We start from the raw sequence: 22,149 nt of genomic DNA, 5'->3' as shown, positions 1-22,149 counted from the left end.
CGTTATATCCGAATAGCGGCGTTTTGTTCGTGCGTTCCAGACACTATCCGAAATAGTAAAGAAGTGTCGCGCGCATGGCGCAATTCGTGACAATAAAATTCTAAATATTCCATTACCGTACTTCGAAGCATGTCAACCGCTGTTTAAAATCAATTTTTACGACATTTTTCTCGTAGAAAAGCGATAATATTCCGACAGGGAATCTCCTTTTCGGCAAACAGAGGAAAAAATCCCAAAGGCGGGGGCGGTCGGGGTCATGCGCATAAGCCCAGTGTCCCTTGATCGGCCACTTGAGAAAGGCGATAATGTGTTTCAGCCTGGGGCTGGAATGACGACATTCTGTTTTTTCCCGGGCTCTGAGCGCCTATGGACGACGTGGGAAGTGTCACGTTAGAGCAGAGATCCTTAGTAAATGATAGAGATGGAAAAGAAGTTCAAGAAATGGTCAGACAGGCCACTTCCTGTAAAGGAATCTCTCAGGTTTTGACCTGCCATTTGAGTTCTGTTATACTCACAGACACCATTCAAACAGTTTTAGAAAATGTAGGGTGTTTTCTATCCATATGTAATAAGTATATGCATATTCTACTTACTGGGTAGGGGTGGTAACCAGATTAAATCGGGTATGTTTTTTATCCAGCGACAAAAAGCTATCGCAGAGTCGTAAGCTGTCAGTGTCCACTGTGAGGAACATAGTGAGGAAATGGAAGTCCACAGCCACAGTTCTTGTTAAGGCCAGAAGTGGCAGGCCAAGTAAAATATCGGAGAGGCAAAGGCGAAGGATGGTGAGAACGGTCAAAAACAGCCCACAGACCACCTCCAAAGACCTACAACATCATCTTGCTGCAGATGGTGTCACTGTGCATTGTTCAACAATTCAGCGCACTTTGCACAAGGAGAAGCTGTATGGGAGAGTGATGCGGAAGAAGCCTTTTCTGCACACACGCCACAAACAGAGTTGCTTTAGGTATGCAAACGCACATTTGGACAAGCCAGCTTCATTTTGGAATAAGGTGCTGTGGACTGTTGAAACAAAGATTGAGTTATTTGGTCATAACAAGGGATGTTATGCATGGCGGCAAAAGAACACAGCATTCCAAGAAAAACACTTGCTACCCACAGTAAAATTTGGTGGGGGTTCCATCATGCTGTGGGGCTGTGTGGCCAGTGCCGGTACTGTGAATCTTGTTAAAGTTGAGGGTCGCATGGATTCCACTCAATATCAGCAGATTCTTGGGAATAATGTTGAAGAATCAGTCACAAAGTTGAAGTTACGCCGGGGCTGGATATTTCAACAAGACAACGACCCAAAACACTGCTCAAAATCTACCTGGGCATTTATGCAGAGGAACAAGTACAATGTTCTGGAATGGCCATCCCAGTCCCCAGACCTGAATATCATTGAGAATCTGTGGGATGATTTGAAGCGGGCTGTTCATGCTCGGTAACCATCAAACCTAACTGAACTGGAGATGTTTTGTAATGAGGAATGGTCCAAAATACCTTCATCCAGAATCCACACACTCATTAGAGGCTATAGGAAGCGTCTAGAGGCTGTTATTTTAGCAAAAGGAGGCTCTACTAAATATTGATGTTATTTTTCTATTGGGCTGCCCAAATTTATGCACCTGTCTAATTTTGTTTTGATGCATATTGCACATTTTCTGTTAATCCAATGAACCTCATTTCACTACTGAAATATTACTGTGTCCATCAGTTATTTGATAGATCAAAATGAAATTGCTGATCCAAACACCCAATTATTTATAAATGGAAATCATGGAAATTGTCAGTATATATATATATATATATACTGAGTATACAAAACATTAAGAACACCTGCTATTTCCATGACACAGACTGAGCAGGTGAATCCAGGTGAAAGCTATGATCCTTTATTTATGTCACTTGTTAAAACCTGTCTGGGCTAGGGGGCAGTATTTTCACGGCCGGATGAAAAACATACCCAATTTGAACAGGTTACTACTCTGGCCCAGAAACTAGAATATTCATATTATTAGTAGATTTGGATAGAAAACACTTTGAAGTTTCTACAACTGTTTGAATGGTGTCTGTAAGTATAACAGTACTCATATGGCAGGCAAAAACCTGAGGGAAAATACAAGCAGGAAATGAAAATCTTGTGGCTGTGCTATTTTCAAGTCATTGCCAATGGAACACACCATGACTAAGGATTCATTTTGCACTTCCTAAGGCTTCCACTAGATGTCAACAGTCTTTAGAAAGTTGTTTGAGGCATCTACGATGAACAGAGACCGAATGAGAAGGCTGGGAAGTTGGTCACCCAGGGAAGGACATCACTTCATTGGTGCGCATTCACGAGGGAGGATCCTCTGTTCCAAAACATTTTTCAAGACACAGGAACCATCCGGTTGAAATATTACTGAATCTTCATGTCCTAAAGGCCCTATAGATTGATGCTATACAACGTTTGACATGTTTGAACGAACGTAAATAGTTTTTTTTTAACTTTTTGTCATCACATTTTCCGTGCACTTGCTACATTCGGAGTAGCTGAACTCAACACGCGAACAACAAGGAGTTATTTGGACATAAATTATGAACTTTATTGAACAAAACAACATTTGTTGTGGACCTGGGAATCCTGGAAGTGCCTTCTGATGAAGATTATTAAATCCACTTCAATCAGTGTAGATGAAGGGGAGGGGACAGGTTAAATAAGGATTTTAACACCTTGAGGCAATTGAGACATAGATTGCACATGTCCCATTCAGAGGGTGAATGGGAAAGACAAAAGTTTTAAGTGCCTTTGAATGGGGTATCGTAGTAGGTGCCAGGTGCAACAGTTTGTGTCAAGAACTGCAATGCTGCTGGGTTTTTCACGCTCAACAGTTTCCCATGTGAATTAAGAATGGTCCACCACCCAAAGGACATCCAGCCAACTGGACACAACTGTGGGAAGCATTGGAGTCAACATGGGCCAGCATCCCTGTGGAACTTTTTCAACACCTTGTAGAGTCAATGACACAACAAATTGAGACTGTTCTGAAGGATGGGGGGGTGAAACTCAATATTAGGAAAGTGTTCCTAATGTGTGGTATACTCAGTGCATTTACCACAGTGTACAGCTAAATCTTCCAACTCACAGATCTACAAACATTGAAGGTTTAGGACCGGCCAAGGGGAGGGGTAGCTGTATTTAGTGTAGTCTTTTCTGAGATACCGCAAGTGTTCTAACAGCATGGTGAAGGGTTTATCTCCCCTCTTGGAGAGGTGTTGTGTAAGCATCAATTAACAGAAAATTCCAAATGGTCTACTACATAATGGACTATTACTTGGAACTGGAGCATTCGCCTTGTTGTATTAATTTGTTAATTAATTGTAACGTAACAAAATGTGGAAAAAGTCAATGGGTCTAAATGCTTTACAAATTCACTGTATGTCTCACGCTGAGGGTTGTTCTAGAATACAACAAGGCGAATGCTCCAGTTCCAAGTAATAGTTCATTATGTAGTAGACCATTTGGAATTTTCTGTTAATTAATTAATTAACTAATTACTTAATTAACAATTAATGAACATGCACCTGTGAAACTTAGGACACTAAAGAGGCCTTTCCACTGACTTTGAAAAACATCAAAAGAAAGATGCCCAGGGTCCCTGCTCATCTGCATGAACGTGCCTTTGGCATGCTGCAAGGAGGCATAAAGACTGCAGATGTGGCCCGGGGCAATAAATTGCAATGTCCGTACTGTGAGACGCCTAAGACAGTGCTACAGGGAGACAGGACGGACAGCTGATCATCCTCGCAGTGGCAGACCACGTGTAACAACACCTGTACAGGATCGGTACATCTGAAAATCACACCTGCGGGACAGGTACAGGATGGCAACAACAACTGCCCGAGTTACACCAGGAACACACAATCCCTCCATCAGTGCTCAGACTGTTTGCAATAGGCTGAGATAGGCTGGACTGAGGGCTTGTAGACCTGTTGTAAGGCAGGTCCTCACCAGACATCAAACCCACCGTCGCTGGACCAGATAGGACTGGCAAAAAGTGCTCTTCACTGACAAGTTGCGGTTTTCTCTCACCAGGGGTGATGGTTGGATTCGCGTTTATCATCGAAGGAATGAGCGTTACACTGAGGCCTGTACTCTGGAGCGGAAAACATTTGGAGGTGGAGGGTCTGTCATGATCTGGAGCGGTGTGTCACAGCATCATTGGACTGAGCTTGTTGTCATTGCAGGCAATCTCAATGCTGTGCGTTACAGGGAAGACATTCTCCTCCCTCATGTGGTACCCTTCCTGCAGGCTCATCCTGACATGATACTCCAGCATGACAATGCCACCAGCCATACTGCTCATTTTGTGCATGATTTCCTGCAAGACAGGAATGTCAGAGTTCTGCCATGGCCAGCGAAGAGCCCGGATCTCAATCCCATTGAGCACATCTGGGACCTGTTGGATCGGAGGGTGAGGGCTAGGGCCATTCCCCCCTTGAAATATCCGGGAACTTGCAGGTGCCTTGGTGGAAGAGTGGGGTAACATCTCACAGCAAGAACTGGCAAATCTGGTGCAATCCATGATGAGGAGATGCACTGCAGTACTTAATGCAGCTGGTGCCCACACCAGATACTATCTGTTACTTATGATTTTGACTCCCCATTTGTGCAGGGACACATTATTCCATTTCTGTTAGTCACATATCTGTGGAACTTGTTCAGTTTATGTCTCAGTTGTTGAATCTTATGTTCATACAAATATTTACATGTTAAGTTTGCTGAAAGTAAACGCAGTTGACAGTGAGAGGATGTTTCTTTTTTTTGCTGAGTTTAGAATGGATCTAGCGCTTATCAGATTTGCGTTCAATGACAATGACAATGACAGACTGTTAACTCGCATTTCTATCTGAAATCAGTTGTGTAGTACAAAAAGTTACATAATGGACCTTTTAAATTAAATCAAATTGTATTTGTCACATGATTCGTAAACAACAGGTGTAGACTAACAGTGAAATACTTTCTTATGGGACCTTCCCAACAATGCAGACAGAAAGAAAATATAGAAAAGTAAAACACGTAATAATAAATACACAATGAGTATAACTTGGCTGTTTACACAGGTAATTGAGGTAGATGTGTACATATAACTAGGAATAAAGTTATAGATAATAAACAGTAGCAGCAGTGAATGTGATGAGTCAAAAAAGTTTGTGCAAAAAGGGTCAAAGCAGATAGTCCAGGTAGCTATTTTGTTATTGTCCAGATAGCTATTTAACTAACTATTTAGAAGTCTTATGGCCTGGGGGTAGAAGTTGTTCAGAGTCCTTTTGGTTCCAGACTTTGCTTTGTAGTAGCTTGCTTTGTGGTAGCAGAGAACACAGTCTATGAGTAGGGTGACTGGAGTCTTTGACAATTGTTTGGGCCTTCCTCTGACACTGTCTAGTATAAAGGTCTTGAATGGCAGGAAGCTTGGCACCGGTGATGTACTGGGCTGTATGAACTACCCTCTGTAGCGCCATACAGTCAGATGCCGAGCAGTTGCCATACTAGGCGGTGATGCAACCAGTCAGGATGCTCTCGATGGTGCAGCTGTAGAACTTTTTGAGGATCTGGGGACCCATGACAAATCCTTTCAGTCTCCTGACGGTGAAAAGGTGTTGTCATGTCCCCTTCTCGACTGTCTTGGTGTGTTTGGACCATGATAGTTTGTTGGTGATGTGGACACCAAGGAACTTGGTGTTCTGCCAGGTCTTTGACCTTCTCCCTGTAGATGGTCTCATAGTTGTCAGTGATCAGGCTTACCACCATCATGTCTTCAGCAAACAATATAATGGTGTTAGGGTCGTGGTCGGCCATGTAGTCGTGGGTGACCAGGGAGTACAGGAGGGGATTAAGCACGCACCCCTGAGGGGCCCCTGCGTTGAGGGTCAGCGTAGCAAATGTGATGTTCCCTATCCTCACCACCTGGGGGAGGCCTGTCAGGAAATCCAGAATCCAGTTGCAGAGGCAGGTGATCAGTCCCAGGGTCCATAGCTTATTGATGAGCTTGGAGGGCGCTATGGTGTTGAATACTGAGTTGTAGTCAATAAACAGCTTTCTCACATTTGTGTCCCTCTTGTCTAGGTGAGAAAGGCCAGTGTGGAGTGCAATGCAGATTGCGTCATCTGGGGATATGTTGGGGCGGTATGCGAATTTGAGTGTCAATGTGAGCCATGGCCAGCCTTTCAAAGCATTTCATTCCTACAGGAGTGCTACGAGGCAATAGACATTTTAAAAGGTTACCATGGCATTATTGGGCACAGGGACTATGGTAGTCTGCTTTAAACATGTAGATATTACAGACTGGGTCAAGAAGAGGTTGAAAATATTCGTGAAGACACTTGCCAGCGCATGCTCTGAGTTCGCGTCCAGGTAATACGTCTGGCTCTGCGGCCTTGTGAATTAACATTAAAAGGTTATATCCTGTTTAACGGTCTTACTCACGTCGGCTAGAGAGAGCGTGATTATACAGTCGTCCGGTTTAATGTGATTATATGTGTGTAAAATGACGTTAAGTGTGTGTTATAGTGTATGTGGGTATTATGGTGTTAGGTGTGTATTTTATGATGTTAGGTGGGCATTATATGTTGTTCGGTTTGTATGCTGTTAGGTGTGTAGGCAGCAGCAGGTGTATTAAATGAAAATATACATGCTTGTGTGAGGTGTGGATTACATGTTGTTAAGTTTGCTTGTATTATGGTGTGTTAGGCCTGCTCAGTTGGTAGAGCATGGTGTTTGCAACGCCAGCATGGTGTGTGCAGTGCCAGGGTTGTGGGTTCGATTCCCACGAGGGGCCAGAACAAAAAAAATAAAGCATGAAATGAAATGTATGCATTCACTACTGTAAGTCGCTCTGGATAAGAGCGTCTGCTAAATGACTAAAATGTAAATGTAGGTATGCATTATATGGTGTGTGTGTGTGTGTTGTCCAGCCCGTCCCATACGAGCCTTGTCACGGGCGTCCGGACTCACAGCCTGCACGGCCTCGTCTCCCCCCAGGATGCGGAAGCCAAACCCAGTCTTCTCCCTCAACAGGTGCACCTCCACATCCTGGTACTCTGGACCTGACGAGGGGAGAGGGGGGACAGCGAGAGAGACAGGGGGAGGGAAGAGGAATGGAGAGAGAGAGAGAGAGAGAGAGAGAGAGAGAGGGGCGGAGAAGAGGGAGGGAGGGAGGGGCGGAAAGACAGGGAGCGGAGAGGGATGGATAGGGAGGGGAAAAAGGGGGTGGAGACAGACAAAGACAGGTGAGAGAGGAGGTAGAAATAGACAAAACAATTGAATACAGAGAAATAGATTGCACAAACGTAGACTACCATGGCCAAGAGAGGAAAGAATGCGGCACTGATTTGTAATCTATTTGGATTAAGAGTCAATATCCTTCATCTAGGCTGAACAACAAAAAATAATAATCTGTATAAAGTATACGATTGCAAGAGTGAATTTGTCGCCCTGATATTTCACTGGCTGTTGAATAGTGTAGCGTCCCACATTTAGTATTCACATGCAGTGTTGATAATAAAATCCCCTTAGAGTCGATTGACGTGCTCACACATCAATCAATTAGCATAATAAAAAAATCCCCATCAAAATCTGACTGTTTAAAACTTCTTGGTGACAGGGGGCAGTATTCGGAAATTCAGATGAATAATGTGCCCAAATTAAACTGCCTGCTACTCGGGCCCAGAAGGTAGGATATGCATATTATTAGTAGATTTGGATAGAACACACTCTTCGAAAACTGTTTGAATTATGTCTGTGAGTATAACAGAACTCATATGGCAGGCAAAAACCTGAGAAAAAATCCAACCAGGAAGTGGTTTGTAGTTTTTCAACTTTTTGCCTTTCCAAACTACAGTATCTGTGGGGTCATTTTGCACTTCCTAAGGCTTCCACTAGATGTCAACAGTCTTTAGATCCTTGTTTCATGCCTCTACTGTTACTGGGAAGAGAATAAGAGCTGTCTCAAGCCTGGGACCAGTGATTTGTTTACTGCGCAGGCAGGCAGGCGCGCAGGCAGGCAGGCAGGCGCACCGTTCCTTCTTTTTCCTCTGTAATGAATACGCTATTGTCCGGTTGGAATGATGAGTATTTTTGTAAATTGATGTACTCATTCACCGGATGTTTTGGAGGGAATACATTTTCTGAACATCACGCGCCAATGTAAAATGGGGTTTATGGATATAAATATGAACTTTATCGAACAAAACATACATGTATTGTGTAACATTGAGTCCTGGGAGTGTCATCTGATGAAGATCATCAAAGGTTAGTGAGGAATTTTTGCTGTATTTCTGTTTTTTGTGACACCTCTCCTTGCTTGGAAAATGGCTTTGTGTTTTTTCTTGTTTGGGCCCTGTCCTAACATAATCTAATATTATGCTTTCGCCGTAAAGCCTTTTTGAAATTGGACAATGTGGTTGGATTAATGAGAAGTGTATCTTTAAAATGGGATATAATAGTTGTATGTTTGAGAAATTTGAATTATGAGATTTTTGTTGTTTTGAATTTGCCGCCGTGATATTTCACTGGCTGTTGAATAGTGTAGCGTCCCACATGTCCCAGAGAGGTTAAATATCTTTTTGTTTTGCTTGGACTGTTTAGCTTCATAGTCCAATTTTCAATATGTGTTACGAAGGACAACTTGTCATCAATCCAGACACCAAGATACTTATATTGAGAAACAAGCTAAATTTGGGCTCCATTTTATAGTGCAAATATGCAGGTCCTCAGGGTCAACATTTCGTGACCTAGAAAACCCGAATGAGATGGTTTTACTTGTATGTAACACTTAAGTGAATCAAAATCATGCACAAGAATGCAAAACTGTGTCATCTGCATAGAGATGAATGTTACAAGTATTAACAGTGTTTCCTATTTCATTAATTTACAGAGTGAACAATAATGGACCCACAATCGAACCCTGAGGAACACCTTTTTGAATCTCAAGAAATTCAGACTGAATCCCGTCTGTCAAGATAGCCTGAGTTCTGTCGCTAAGATAATTCTGAAACCATAAACAGGGTGTACACTACCGGTCAAAAGTTTTAGAACACATACTCATTCAAAGGTTTTCTTTATTTTAGCTATTTTCTACATTGTAGAATAATAGTGAAGACATAAAAACTATTAAATAACAGATATGGAATCATGTACTAACCAAAAAAGTGTTAAACAAATCAAAATATATTTTATATTTGAGATTCTTCAAATAGCCACCATTTGCCTTGATGACAGCTTTGCACACTCTTGAAATGTATGACTTCCAGGCAGCGTGTGTAAAACTTCAGATAGCTCTGGACTGAACCAAGGGCAAGACCTATTTTGAATTATCCATTTTTAAAGGGAGCATGTTTATCTACAATACAATTGAAAACATTTGAGAAGTGGTTCAGAGCCAACTCTGGGTTTGGTATAGATGCAATACAAGCCACCAAAATGTCATTTTTTTAATTCTTTGTTGATAAAACAAGGTTTGGATCTAAGCATCTGTATATCCTTGACACATACAATAGGACAGTGGTCACTAATATCCAAAGCAAATTGTAACGTGTACGCTGGGAGTTGGGGCTTTGGCTCTTTAAAGTTGTACGTTATCTCAGACTGGTCTATAAACCTATTGAACCCACATTAACCTGTTGAGGACAGATGTTCCGCTAGCGGAACCCTGTTCCGCCTGCAGAACCCCTAGCCAACAGTCAATGGCATCGCACAGCACGAAATACAAAACCAACTAAAATACCACAATTCAATTTTCTCAAACAATAAACTATTTTACACCATTTTAAAGACAAGATTCTCGTTAATCTAACCACATTGTCCGATTTCAAAAAAGGCTTTACAGCGAAAGCAAAACATTAGATTATGTCAGGAGAGTACCCAGCCAGAAATAATCACACAACCATTTTCAAAGCAAGCATATATGTCACAAAAACCAAAACTAAATGCAGCACTAATCTTTGATGAGCTTCATCAGATGACACTCCTAGGACCTTATGTTATACAATACATGCATGTTTTGGTCAATCAAGTTCATATTTGTATCAAAAACAGCTTTTTACATTAGCATGTGATGTTCAGAACTAGCATACCCACCGCAAACTTCCGGTGAATTTACTCACGATAAACGTTGACAGAAAACATAACAATTATTTTAAGAATTATAGATACAGAACTCCTTTATACAATCGCGGTGTCAGATTTTAAAATAGCTTTTCGGTGAAAGCACATTTTGCAATATTCTGAGTTGATAGCTCGGCCATCACAGGCTAGCTAATTTGACTCCCACCAAGTTTGGGACAACCTAAACTCAGAATTACTATAAGAAAAATTGGATTACCTTTACTGTTCTTCGTCAGAATGCATTCCCAGGACTTCTACTTCAACAACAAATGTTGTTTTGGTTCGAAATAATCCATAGTTATATTGAAATAGCTCCGTTTTTTTCGTGCGTTGAGGTCACGATCCGAAGGGTGATGCGCGGGCGCATTTCGTGACAAAAAATGTCTAAATATTCCATTACCGTACTTCGATGCATGTCAAACACTGTTTAAAATGTATTTTTATACAATTTTTCTCGTAAAATAGCGATAATATTCCAACCGGGCGACGTTGTATTCATTCAAAGACTGAAAGAAAAACATGGAGTCGTCTTGTGGACGCGCATCTCCAGTGTCATTGTTCCCTGCCTGACCACTCACAAAAACTGCTGTTTTTTTGCCCAGAGACTGCAGAGACGTCATTCCACTTTCTGGCGCCTTCTGAGAGCCAATGGAAGCCTTAGAAAATGTCACGTTACAGCAGAGATGCTGTATTTTTGATAGAGATGCCACAGAAGGAGAACAAATTGTCAGACAGGGCACTTCCTGTATGGAATCTTCTCAGGTTTTATGAGTTATGTTATACTCACAGACACCATTCAAACAGTTTTAGAAACTGTAGAGTGTTTTCTATCCATATATACTAATTATATGCATATTCTAGTTTCTGGGCATGAGTACTAACCAGATTAAATCGGGTACGTTTTTTATCTGGCCGTGAAAATACTGCCCCCTATCCGGGGGGTGATAAGTTTTCAATTTTTTTTCATACTTTTTCTAAATTTGAGTCTTGGGACTTGACTTGTGTTACATTTGCAATATGAAAAAGTTACGGTGGAGCGCGCTAACCATCTATTGGATTTTTGCGGTGTGACATTTGGCATTGCCATATGGCATTTGCAATATGATTTGGAAGAAACGGCGTCCAAATGAGTGGTATTGTACATCGTGTGTATTATTCGTACAGTGCCAATATGTTCCCATTCATTTTTGTCCATTTGGAGGGGTCTTCCCTTACTTGAGCAGGGGGACCTTGCGGGCGCTGCAGGATTTCAGTCCTGCAGTCCCAAATAATCCATTGGTAAATCCAAATAGCGGCGTTTTGTTCGTGCGTTCAAGACACTATCCGAAAAGGTAAATAAGGGTGACGAGCACGACGCGTTTCGTGACAAAAAATTCTAAATATTCCATTACCGTACTTCGAAGCATGTCAACCGCTGTTTAAAATCAATTTTTATGCCATTTTTCTCGTAAAAAAGCGATAATATTCCGACCGGGAAATAGTTTTTTAATACAAAGAGAGTGAAAGTAAAAGCATGCTATCCCCTCATGCACGAGCCTCTGTCTGATGGCCCTCTGATAGAGCACTTGCCAAACGCGCTAATGTGTTTCAGCCTGGGGATGGAATTACATCATTCACCTTTTTCCCGCCTTCTGAGAGCCCATGGGAGCCGTAGGAAGTGTCACGTCATGCCAGAGATCCCCTGTTTTTGTTAGAGATGATCAAGGAGGGCAAGAAATGGTCAGACAGGCCACTTCCAGTAAGGAATCTTCTCAGGTTTTTGCCTGCCAAATGAGTTTTGTTATACTCACAGACACCATTCAAACAGTTTTAGAAGCTTTAGGGTGTTTTCTATCCAAAGCCAATAAGTATATGCATATTCTAGTTACTGGGCAGGAGTAGTAACCAGATTAAATTGGGTACGTTTTTTATCTGGCCGTGCAAATACTGCCCCCTATCCCCAACAGGTTAAGAGTGTCCCACCTTGCCCAGGGAGGTTAAAAAAGTGCTTTCTGGACCGTTTTTCGAAATTCTTTTGATTTTTTGTCAATTACACATGTATAAGAGCTGTATGAACATACTTGTGACATATTTTATTGGCATAATATTTTTTTTTGCTTGTACATAAGGCATATGTTTTGTCCATTTGCAATATGATTTCATAGGAAGTCAAAACTCGAAGTAAAAGTCACTTTTTTTTCTTTTTTTTGCCAAATCCCATAAGAAATGTCCAACTGCAACATGAAAGTATTGAATGTGCCAAATCAGGATGTTTGTCCATTTGCCATGTATGATCATAGGAAGATGCCTTATGTTAAGCCACGAATCAACCTAGATGGTCTATTTGTCATGTATGATGAGGGAGAAGTGGGACTCTGTTGTTTTTTAACGATTTTTAAAAAAAGGTCCCAAATGACAATTACCATCACGCATTTGACATGGTAAAAAATACTGCAGAAATGCAAAACTTACTGGCCCGATGAACTCAGGATGGCCGGGCAGTGACTGTGGTTCCTCTCCATCGCTCGTTGTGGTGTTTTCATCATGTCCATTTGGTGATGTTTTTCACTATTGAATCATATTGCAAATGCACAGTACATTTGCAATATGTTTCAATGGGCATTTACCATCACGAATTTGACATGCTCAAAAATACTGCAGAAATGCAAAATTGACTGGCCCGATGAACTCGAGATGGCTGGGCAGTGCTAGTGGTTCCTCTCCATCGCTCGATGGTGACATGAGAGAAGTGGGACTCCATCCGTCTGATACCATCTGACACCAAACCCACTTTTTCCAACTCATTTAGAAGCCAACTATCACATATATCAGAGCAGGCCCATAATTCACAGCGTCTTCAGATTAACCTCTTGGGTTAACATACCCAATTTAAACAGGTTACTACTCTGGCCCAGAAAATAGAATATGCATATTATTAGTAGATCTGGATAGAAAACACTCTGAAGTTTCTAAAACTGTTTGAATGGTGTTTGTGAGTATAACAGAACTCATATGGCAGACAAAAATCTGAGAAAAATTGAATCAGGAAGTGGGAGAAATTAGAAATGTAGTTTTTCTTTTGAATCCCTTGAAAAACTACAGTGACATAGGATTTACGTTGCACCTCCTAACTCTTCCATTGGCTGTCAACAATCTTTAGGAAATGGTTTCATCCGTCACCTGTTACCGGGCAGAAAATTGTTGCTCAGTCAATCACTGGCCAGTCTGAGGATAGGTGTCTTATGACGCGCATGCACATGACTTTGTTGTTTTTTATTTTTCTTCTGGGATGAATACCTATTGCCTGGTTGTAAAATTATCACAATTTTACGTAAAAAATACTCTAAAGGATTGATTGTAAACATCGTTTGATGTGTTTCTACAAACGGTAATGGAATTTTTGACCATTTTGTCTATGGATTTGCGTCCACGCCACATGGCATTGTAAAGTGTTCTGGATGGGTCAACAAAACGGACGTATTTGGACGTAAATGATGGACTTTGCAGAACAAATGAACATTTCTTGTGGAAGTGGGTGCCCTTCCAACTGCATTCCGCCGAAGATCAGCAAAGGTAAGAAAATATTTCAAACATTTTGTTAGAGATTTGTCGATGCCGTGGTTGTAGGCTAACTGTATAGCTTAGCATTGAAGGCTAAGTTCTGTACTCAGAATATTGAACAATGTGCTTTTTCCGTAATGTTATTTTGATGTCTGACAAAGTGGTTGCATAAAGGAGTAGATTATCTCTAATTCTTTAAATAATTGTTATAAATTTTGTCAACGTTTATGAGTTACTCTGTAAATGTATGTGCCTATTTACCGGTGGTTATGGGGAGAAAACATTTTCTGAACGTCACGCGCCAATGTAAAAATTGGGTTTTTGGATATAAATATGAACTTGATCGAACAAAAAATGCATGTACTGTCTAACATGATGTCCTAGGAGTGTCATCTGATGAAGATTGTCAAAGGTTAGTGCTTAATTTTAGCTGTATATCTGGTTTTGTGACGGCTATTCGTGCTTGGAGAATGGCTTTTTTTGCTAATATGCTATCCTAAAATAATCTAATGTTTTGCTTTCACCGTAAAGCCTTTTTGAAATTGGACAATGTGATTGGATTAACGAGTAGAGTATCTTTAAAATGCCGTAAAATACTTGAATTTTAATTTTGAGATTTTTTGGGGGAATTTCGCGCCATGCTATTTCACTGGTTGTTGTCCAACCAATCCCGATATTGGGATTTTATCTCGAAGGGGTCCTCTAGAGGTTAAACTATAATTAAAATGTAAAACATTTAGTTACGTTTTAGCTGCGGGTCCAGCTCTGACTTTATGTGTAGGCCTAGCTGAGGCGACCCCGAATCCCAAGTTTCGGCTCGATAGGTCATTTGGAGCCCGAGCAGCGACCTTAACCTGTTAGGGCTAGGGGGCAGCATTTGCACGTCTGGATAAAAAAAATGTACCCGATTTAATCTGGTTACTAATCCTACCCAGTAACTAGAATATGCATATACTTATTATATATGGATAGAAAACACTCTAAAGTTTCTAAAACTGTTTGAATGGTGTCTGTGAGTATAACAGAACTCATTTGGCAGGCAAAACCCTGAGACATTTTCTGACAGGAAGTGGATACCTGATGTGTTGTATTACCTTTAAACCTATCCCATTGAAAAACACAGGGGCTGAGGAATATTTTGGCACTTCCTATTGCTTCCACTACATGTCACCAGCCTTTACAAAGTGTTTTGAGTCTTCTGGAGGGAGATCTGACCGAACAAGAGCCATGGAACGATGATGTCCCATTAGACACCTGGCGCGCGAGTTCATGTTGGGTACCCTCGTTCCAATACGTTATAAAAGAGTATGCATTCGTCCACCTTGAATATTATTCATGTTCTGGTTAAAAAAGGCCCTAATGATTTATGCTATACAACGTTTGACATGTTTGAACGAACGGAAATATATTTTTTCCCCTCGTTCATGACGAGAAGTCCGGCTGGCTTAGATCATGTGCTAACAAGACGGAGATTTTTGGACATAAATGATGAGCTTTTTTGAACAAAACTACATTCGTTATGGACCTGTGATACCTGGAAGTGACATCTGATGAAGAGAATCAAAGGTAATGGATTATTTACATAGTATTTTCGATTTTAGATCTCCCCAACATGACGTCTAGTCTGTATCGCAACGCGTATTTTTCTGGGCGCAGTGCTCAGATTATTGCAAAGTGTGATTTCCCAGTAAGGTTATTTTTAAATCTGGCAAGTTGATTGCGTTCAAGAGATGTAAATCTATAATTCTTTAAATGACAATATAATATTTTACCAATGTTTTCTAATTTTAATTATTTAATTTGTGACGCTGACTTGACTGCCGGTTATTGGAGGGAAACGATTTCCTCAACATCAATGCCATAGTAAAACGCTGTTTTTGGATATAAATATGAACTTGATAGAACTAAAAATGCATGCATTGTCTAACATAATGTCCTAGGAGTGTCATCTGATGGAGATTGTAAAAGGTTAGTGCATCATTTTAGCTGGTTTTATGGTTTTGGTGACCCTGTCTTTGACTTGACAAAACATTACACACAACTCTTGTAAATGTACTGTCCTAACATACTCTAAATTTATGCTTTCGCCGTAAAACCTTTTTGAAATCGTAAAACGTGGTTAGATTAAGGAGATGTTTATCTTTCAAAGGGTGTAAAATAGTTGTATGTTTGAAAAATTTGAATTTTGACATTTATTTGGATTCAAATTTGCCGCTCTTGAAATGCACCTGCTGTTGATGGAGTGCACCACGGGTGGCACGCTAGCGTCCCACCTAGCCCATAGAGGTTAATTGGTGCTGAAAATCTACTTTTTCAGGGCATTGCAACGGTGTCCGTGAATGAGCTATCGGACAGAAACATTGGGGTCCGTCTCTACGGGCCGAGGCGGTTTCAATACACCTAGCCTTGCAACTCTGGGACATTTCTAAATGTTGTCATTTTCGAGATGGTCAAAATGAATTGAACATATTGCAAATGTACGAGGCTCTTTCTCTGTCTGAGAACCTTCTAGAGTCATTGGGGTAGGCTTTCACAGAATCCTGAGTTTTAAGTCTTTACGATAAGAATTGACAGATTTACACAGGGTTGAATTGAGTGATTTTCACAATCTGCAGGTTGGTTATATCAAAACACCTTTAGGGTGATTTTATCAACTTCCGGTTGCTCCAGGATGCTTAGAATCGACAAACGTTGTCATAGGGGTAGGCTTTCACAGAATCCTGAGTTTCAAGTCTTTCTGTTAACAATTGACAGATTTACACAGGGTTGAATTTAGTTATTTTCACAATCTGCAGGTTGGTTATATCAACCACCTTTAGGGTGTTTTTATCAACTTCCGGTTGCTCCAGGAAGCTTACAATCGACACAGGTAGACCTCACAGTAGCCTGATGGATTGTCATTGAAGACAGGTTCATAAGGCATTCATAACCCACATAGGCTTCAGGTTGAATTAAGGGGAATAGGCAAAGTATTCCTATGGGGAGAGAAGTCATTGCAAACTATTTGATGTAAACACCTTCTTTTCACTGTTAAGGGTTAATGCTACATGGTCAAGGTTAGGCTTGCACAGATCGGGAGGACCTCAGGAACGTTCTTGAAGTCAAATTGTGCTTCTAACCCTAACGGTTCTCTCGCTGTCACCCAAAAGCACTTGAAATTTAGGGCCAGACTTCATTTTGGGCCTACTTTTTTTCAAGGTCGCTGCTCTCAGACCGAGCTAGCTACGGTCAAGCGGGGCATCTCGTTGAACTCGGCACAGCATAGAGATAATAGTAATGCCATTGCAGGCTCTGTGTGTCTTTAAGCACCGCACTGTGTCACTCCATCCTTGCTGAGTGTGTATGTGTTTTTATGTGTGTCAGAGTTTTTCTTTGACATCTGATGGGATACATGACTGATTTACAGTTCATGAGGGTTGCCTAGTAACACATATGCATTTTTGGAAAGATGTGACTTTAACCCTTCATAACAGCTACTTTGACCCCAATTTAAGGCACGTCCGGGTTGGCACAGGAAGCTTAGAATCGACACACGTTGTCATTGGGGTAGGCTTTCACAGAATCCTGAGTTTTAAGTCTTTACATTAAGAATTGACTGATTTACACAAGGTTGAATAGATTGATTTTCACAATCTGCAGGTTGGTTAAATCAACACACCTTTAGGGTGTTTTAACAACCTCCGGTTGCTTCAGGAAGCTTAGAATCGACACAGGTTGTCAATGGGGTAGGCTTTCACAGAATCCTGAGTTTTTAGTCTTTACGTTAAGAATTGACTGATTTACACAGGGTTGAATTGAGTGATTTTCACAATCTGCAGGTTGGTTAAATCAAAACAACTTTAGGGTGTTTTAACAACCTCCGGTTGCTTCAGGAAGCTTAGAATCGACACAGGTTGTCAATGGGGTAGGCTTTCACAGAATCCTGAGTTTTTAGTCTTTACGTTAAGAATTGACTGATTTACACAGGGTTGAATTGAGTGATTTTCACAATCTGCAGGTTGGTTAAATCAAAACAACTTTAGGGTGTTTTTAACAACTTCCGGTTGCTTCAGGAAGCTTAGAATCGACACAGGTTGTCATTGGGGTAGGCTTTCACAGAATCCTGAGGTTTAAGAATTTACGTTAAGAATTGACTGATTTACACAGGGTTGAATTGAGTGATTTTCACAATCTGCAGGTTGGTTAAATCAAAACACCGTTAGGGTGTTTTTATACAACGTTTGACATGTTTGAACGAACTTAAATATATATTTTTTTGCACATTCGTGACGACAAGTCCCGCGCACTACGGTACATTTTGAGTAGCCTTCGGAACGTGCTAACAAGAAGGAACTATTGGGACATAAATTATTAACTTTTTCGAACAAAACTACATTTGTTGTGGACCTGGGATTCCTGGAAGTGCCTTCTGATGAAGATAATCAAAAGGTAAGGGAACACCCCCCTGAAATGGACAAAATAACATGGCAACATATTGGCATAGCACGAATCATACACACAATTGTAAATACCACCGAAAAGCGGTCCATCTCCATCCAAATCATATTGCAATTTTCCGATGGGGATTGCCAATTGTAACACCAGAAAAATCCATTAGATGGCGAGCACGCTCCACCGTGGATTTTCATATAGCAAATGATACACAAGTCAACACCCAAGGGTCAGATTGTGATAAAATGAAGAATTAAAAAAAAAAAATTATCACCCCCTTTAAAAAGTAGTTTCTGGACCATTTTTCGAAATCTTTTTGATTTTTATGTCGATTACACATGTATAAGATCTGTATGGACATACTTTTGACATATTTTATTGACGTAATTTTTTGGGTTGTTTTTGCTTGTGCATAAGGCATATGTTTTGTGCATTTGGAATATGATTTCAAAGGAAGTCAAAAGTGACATCTTTTTTTCTTTTTTTGCCAAATGCCATTAGAAATGTGCAAAAGAAATGTCCAATTCTTTTTTTGTCAATTATACATGTATGAAAGTATTGAATGTGCAAAATCAGGATGTTTGTCCGTTTGCCATGTACGATCATAGGAAGTCGGTTTCCAAACCCAAAAGTCAGTGAACCATGGACCTAATGGCATTTATACTGCCCAAATGATATACTGCTCAAAAACTAAGGGAACACTTAAACAACACATCTTAATCTTATTAAATACTTTTTTCTTTACAGAGTTGAATGTGCTGACAACAAAATCACACAAAAATTATTAATGGAAATCCAATTTATCAACCCATGGAGGTCTGGATTTGGAGTCACACTCAAAATTAAAGTGGAAAACCACACTACAGGCTGATCCAACTTTGATGTAATGTCCTTAAAACAAGTCAAAATGAGGCTCAGTAGTGTGTGTGGCCTCCACGTGCCTGTATGACCTCCCTACAACGCCTGGGCATGCTCATGATGAGGTGGCGTATGGTCTCCTGAGGGATATCCTCCCAGACCTGGACTAAAGCATCCGCCAACTCCTGGACATTCTGTGGTGCAACGTGGCGTTGGTGGATGGAGCGAGACATGATGTCCCAGATGTGCTCAATTGGATTCAGGTCTGGGGAACGGGCGGGCCAGTCCATAGCATCAATGCCTTCCTCTTGCAGGAACTGCTGACACACTCCAGCCACATGAGATCTTGCATTGTCTTGCATTAGGAGGAACCCAGGGCCAACCGCAACAGCATATGGTCTCACAAGGGGTCTGAGGATCTCATCTCGGTACCTAATGGCAGTCAGGCTACCTCTGGCGAGCACATGGAGGGCTGTGCGGCCCCCCAAAGAAATGCCACCCCACACCATGACTTACCCACCACCAAAACGGTCATGCTGGAGGATGTTGCAGGCAGCAGAACGTTCTCCACGGCGTCTCCAGACTCTGTCACGTCTGTCACGTGTTCAGTGTGAACCTGCTTTCATCTGTGAAGAGCACAGGGCGCCAGTGGCGAATATGCCAATCTTGGTGTTCTCTGGCAAATGCCAAACGTCCTGCACGGTGTTGGGCTGTAAGCACAACCCCCACCTGTGGACGTTGGGCCCTCATACCACCCTCATGGAGTCTGTTTCTGACCGTTTGAGCAGACACATGCACATTTGTGGCCTGCTGGAGGTCATTTTGCAGGGCTCTGGCAGTGCTTCTCCTGCTCCTCCTTGCACAAAGGCAGAGGTAGCGTTCCTGCTGCTGGGTTCCTACCATCCTACGTCCTCCTCCACGTCTCCTGATGTACTGGCCTGTCTCCTGGTAGCGCCTCCATGCTCTGGACACTACGCTGACAGACACAGCAAACCTTCTTGCCACAGCTCGCATTGATTTGCCATCCTGGTTGAGCTGCACTACCTGAGCCACTTGTGTGGGTTGTAGACTCCGTCTCATGCTACCACTAGAGTGAAAGCACCGCCAGCATTCAAAAGTGACCAAAACATCAGCCAGGAAGCATAGGAACTGAGAAGTGGTCTGTGATCCCCACCTGCAGAACCACTCCTTTATTGGGGGTGTCTTGCTAATTGCCTATAATTTCCACCGGTTGTCCATTCCATTTGCACAACAACATGTGAAATTTATTGTCAATCAGTGTTGCTTCCTAAGTGGACAGTTTTATTTCACAGAAGTGTGATTCACTTGGAGTTACATTGTGTTGTTTAACCTCTTACATCTAGACCTGCTCCAATATCCAGTGATAGGCGTGGCGCGAATTACAAATTCCTCAAAAATACAAAAACTTCAATTTTCAAACATATGACTATTTCACAGCATTTTAAAGACAAGACTCTCCTTTATCTAACCATACTGTCCGATTTCAAAAAGGCTTTACAGCGAAAGCAAAACATTAGATTATGTCAGCAGAGTACCAAGCCAGAAATAATCAGACACCCATTTTTCAAGATAGCATATAATGTCACAAAAAACAAAACCACAGCTAAATGCAACACTAACCTTTGATGATCTTCATCAGATGACAACCCTAGAACATTATGTTATACAATGCATGCATGTTTTGTTCAATCAAGTTCATATTTATATCAAAAACCAGCTTTTTACATTAGCATGTGACGTTCAGAACTAGCATACCCCCCGCAAACATCCGGTGAAGTTACTAAATTACTCACGATAAACGTTCACAAAAAACATGACAATTATTTTAAGAATTATAGATACAGAACTCCTCTATGCACTCGATATGTCCGATTTTAAAATAGCTTTTCGGTGAAAGCACATTTTGCAATATTCTCAGTAGATAGCCCAGCCATCACGGCTAGCTATTTAGACACCGACCAAGTTTAGCCCTGATCAAACTCCGATTTACGATTACAAAAGTTTCATTACCTTTGTTGTCTTCGTCAGAATGCACTCCCAGGACTGCTACTTCAATAACAAATGTTGGTTTGGTCCAAAATAATCCATCGTTATATCCGAATAGCGGCGTTTTGTTCGTGCGTTCCAGACACTATCCGAAATGGTAAAGAAGGGTCGTGCGCATGGCGCAATTCGTGACAAAAAAATTCTAAATATTCCATTACCGTACTTCGAAGCATGTCAACCGCTGTTTAACCTGTTAGGGCTAGGGGGCAGCATTTGCACGTCTGGATAAAAAAAATGTACCCGATTTAATCTGGTTACTAATCCTACCCAGTAACTAGAATATGCATATACTTATTATATATGGATAGAAAACACTCTAAAGTTTCTAAAACTGTTTGAATGAAGTCTGTGAGTATAACAGAACTCATTTGGCAGGCAAAACCCTGAGACATTTTCTGACAGGAAGTGGATACCTGATGTGTTGTATTACCTTTAAACCTATCCCATTGAAAAACACAGGGGCTGAGGAATATTTTGGCACTTCCTATTGCTTCCACTAGATGTCACCAGCCTTTACAAAGTGTTTTGAGTCTTCTGGAGGGAGATCTGACCGAACAAGAGCCATGGAACGATGATGTCCCATTAGACACCTGGCGCGCGAGTTCATGTTGGGTACCCTCGTTCCAATACGTTATAAAAGAGTATGCATTCGTCCACCTTGAATATTATTCATGTTCTGGTTAAAAAAGGCCCTAATGATTTATGCTATACAACGTTTGACATGTTTGAACGAACGTAAATATATTTTTTCCCCTCGTTCATGACGAGAAGTCCGGCTGGCTTAGATCATGTGCTAACAAGACGGAGATTTTTGGACATAAATGATGAGCTTTTTTGAACAAAACTACATTCGTTATGGACCTGTGATACCTGGAAGTGACATCTGATGAAGAGAATCAAAGGTAATGGATTATTTACATAGTATTTTCGATTTTAGATCTCCCCAACATGACGTCTAGTCTGTATCGCAACGCGTATTTTTCTGGGCGCAGTGCTCAGATTATTGCAAAGTGTGATTTCCCAGTAAGGTTATTTATAAATCTGGCAAGTTGATTGCGTTCAAGAGATGTAAATCTATAATTCTTTAAATGACAATATAATATTTT

The 22,149-nt window shown here is 41.1% G+C and overlaps 1 protein-coding gene across 3 annotated transcripts in view; it reads right to left on the bottom strand.

The window, feature by feature from the left end:
- LOC106591140 (membrane-associated guanylate kinase, WW and PDZ domain-containing protein 2) overlaps window positions 1-22,149 on the bottom strand; it is a 401,362-nt gene that overhangs the window by 37,233 nt on the left and 341,980 nt on the right. For all 3 annotated transcript variants that reach the window (XM_082957127.1, XM_082957128.1, XM_082957129.1), the window contains exon 14: window positions 6,998-7,089. In XM_082957127.1, coding sequence (XP_082813253.1) covers window positions 6,998-7,089 — 92 coding nt within the window. The remainder of the gene's footprint in view (window positions 1-6,997; window positions 7,090-22,149) is intronic.

This window comes from Salmo salar, chromosome 10, assembly GCF_965601325.2.
Source record: "Salmo salar chromosome 10, fSalSal1, whole genome shotgun sequence".
Taxonomy (NCBI): Eukaryota; Metazoa; Chordata; class Actinopteri; order Salmoniformes; family Salmonidae; genus Salmo; species Salmo salar.
The sequence above is the reverse complement of the archived record's forward strand: the minus strand, read 5'-3'. Positions and strand labels throughout refer to the sequence as shown.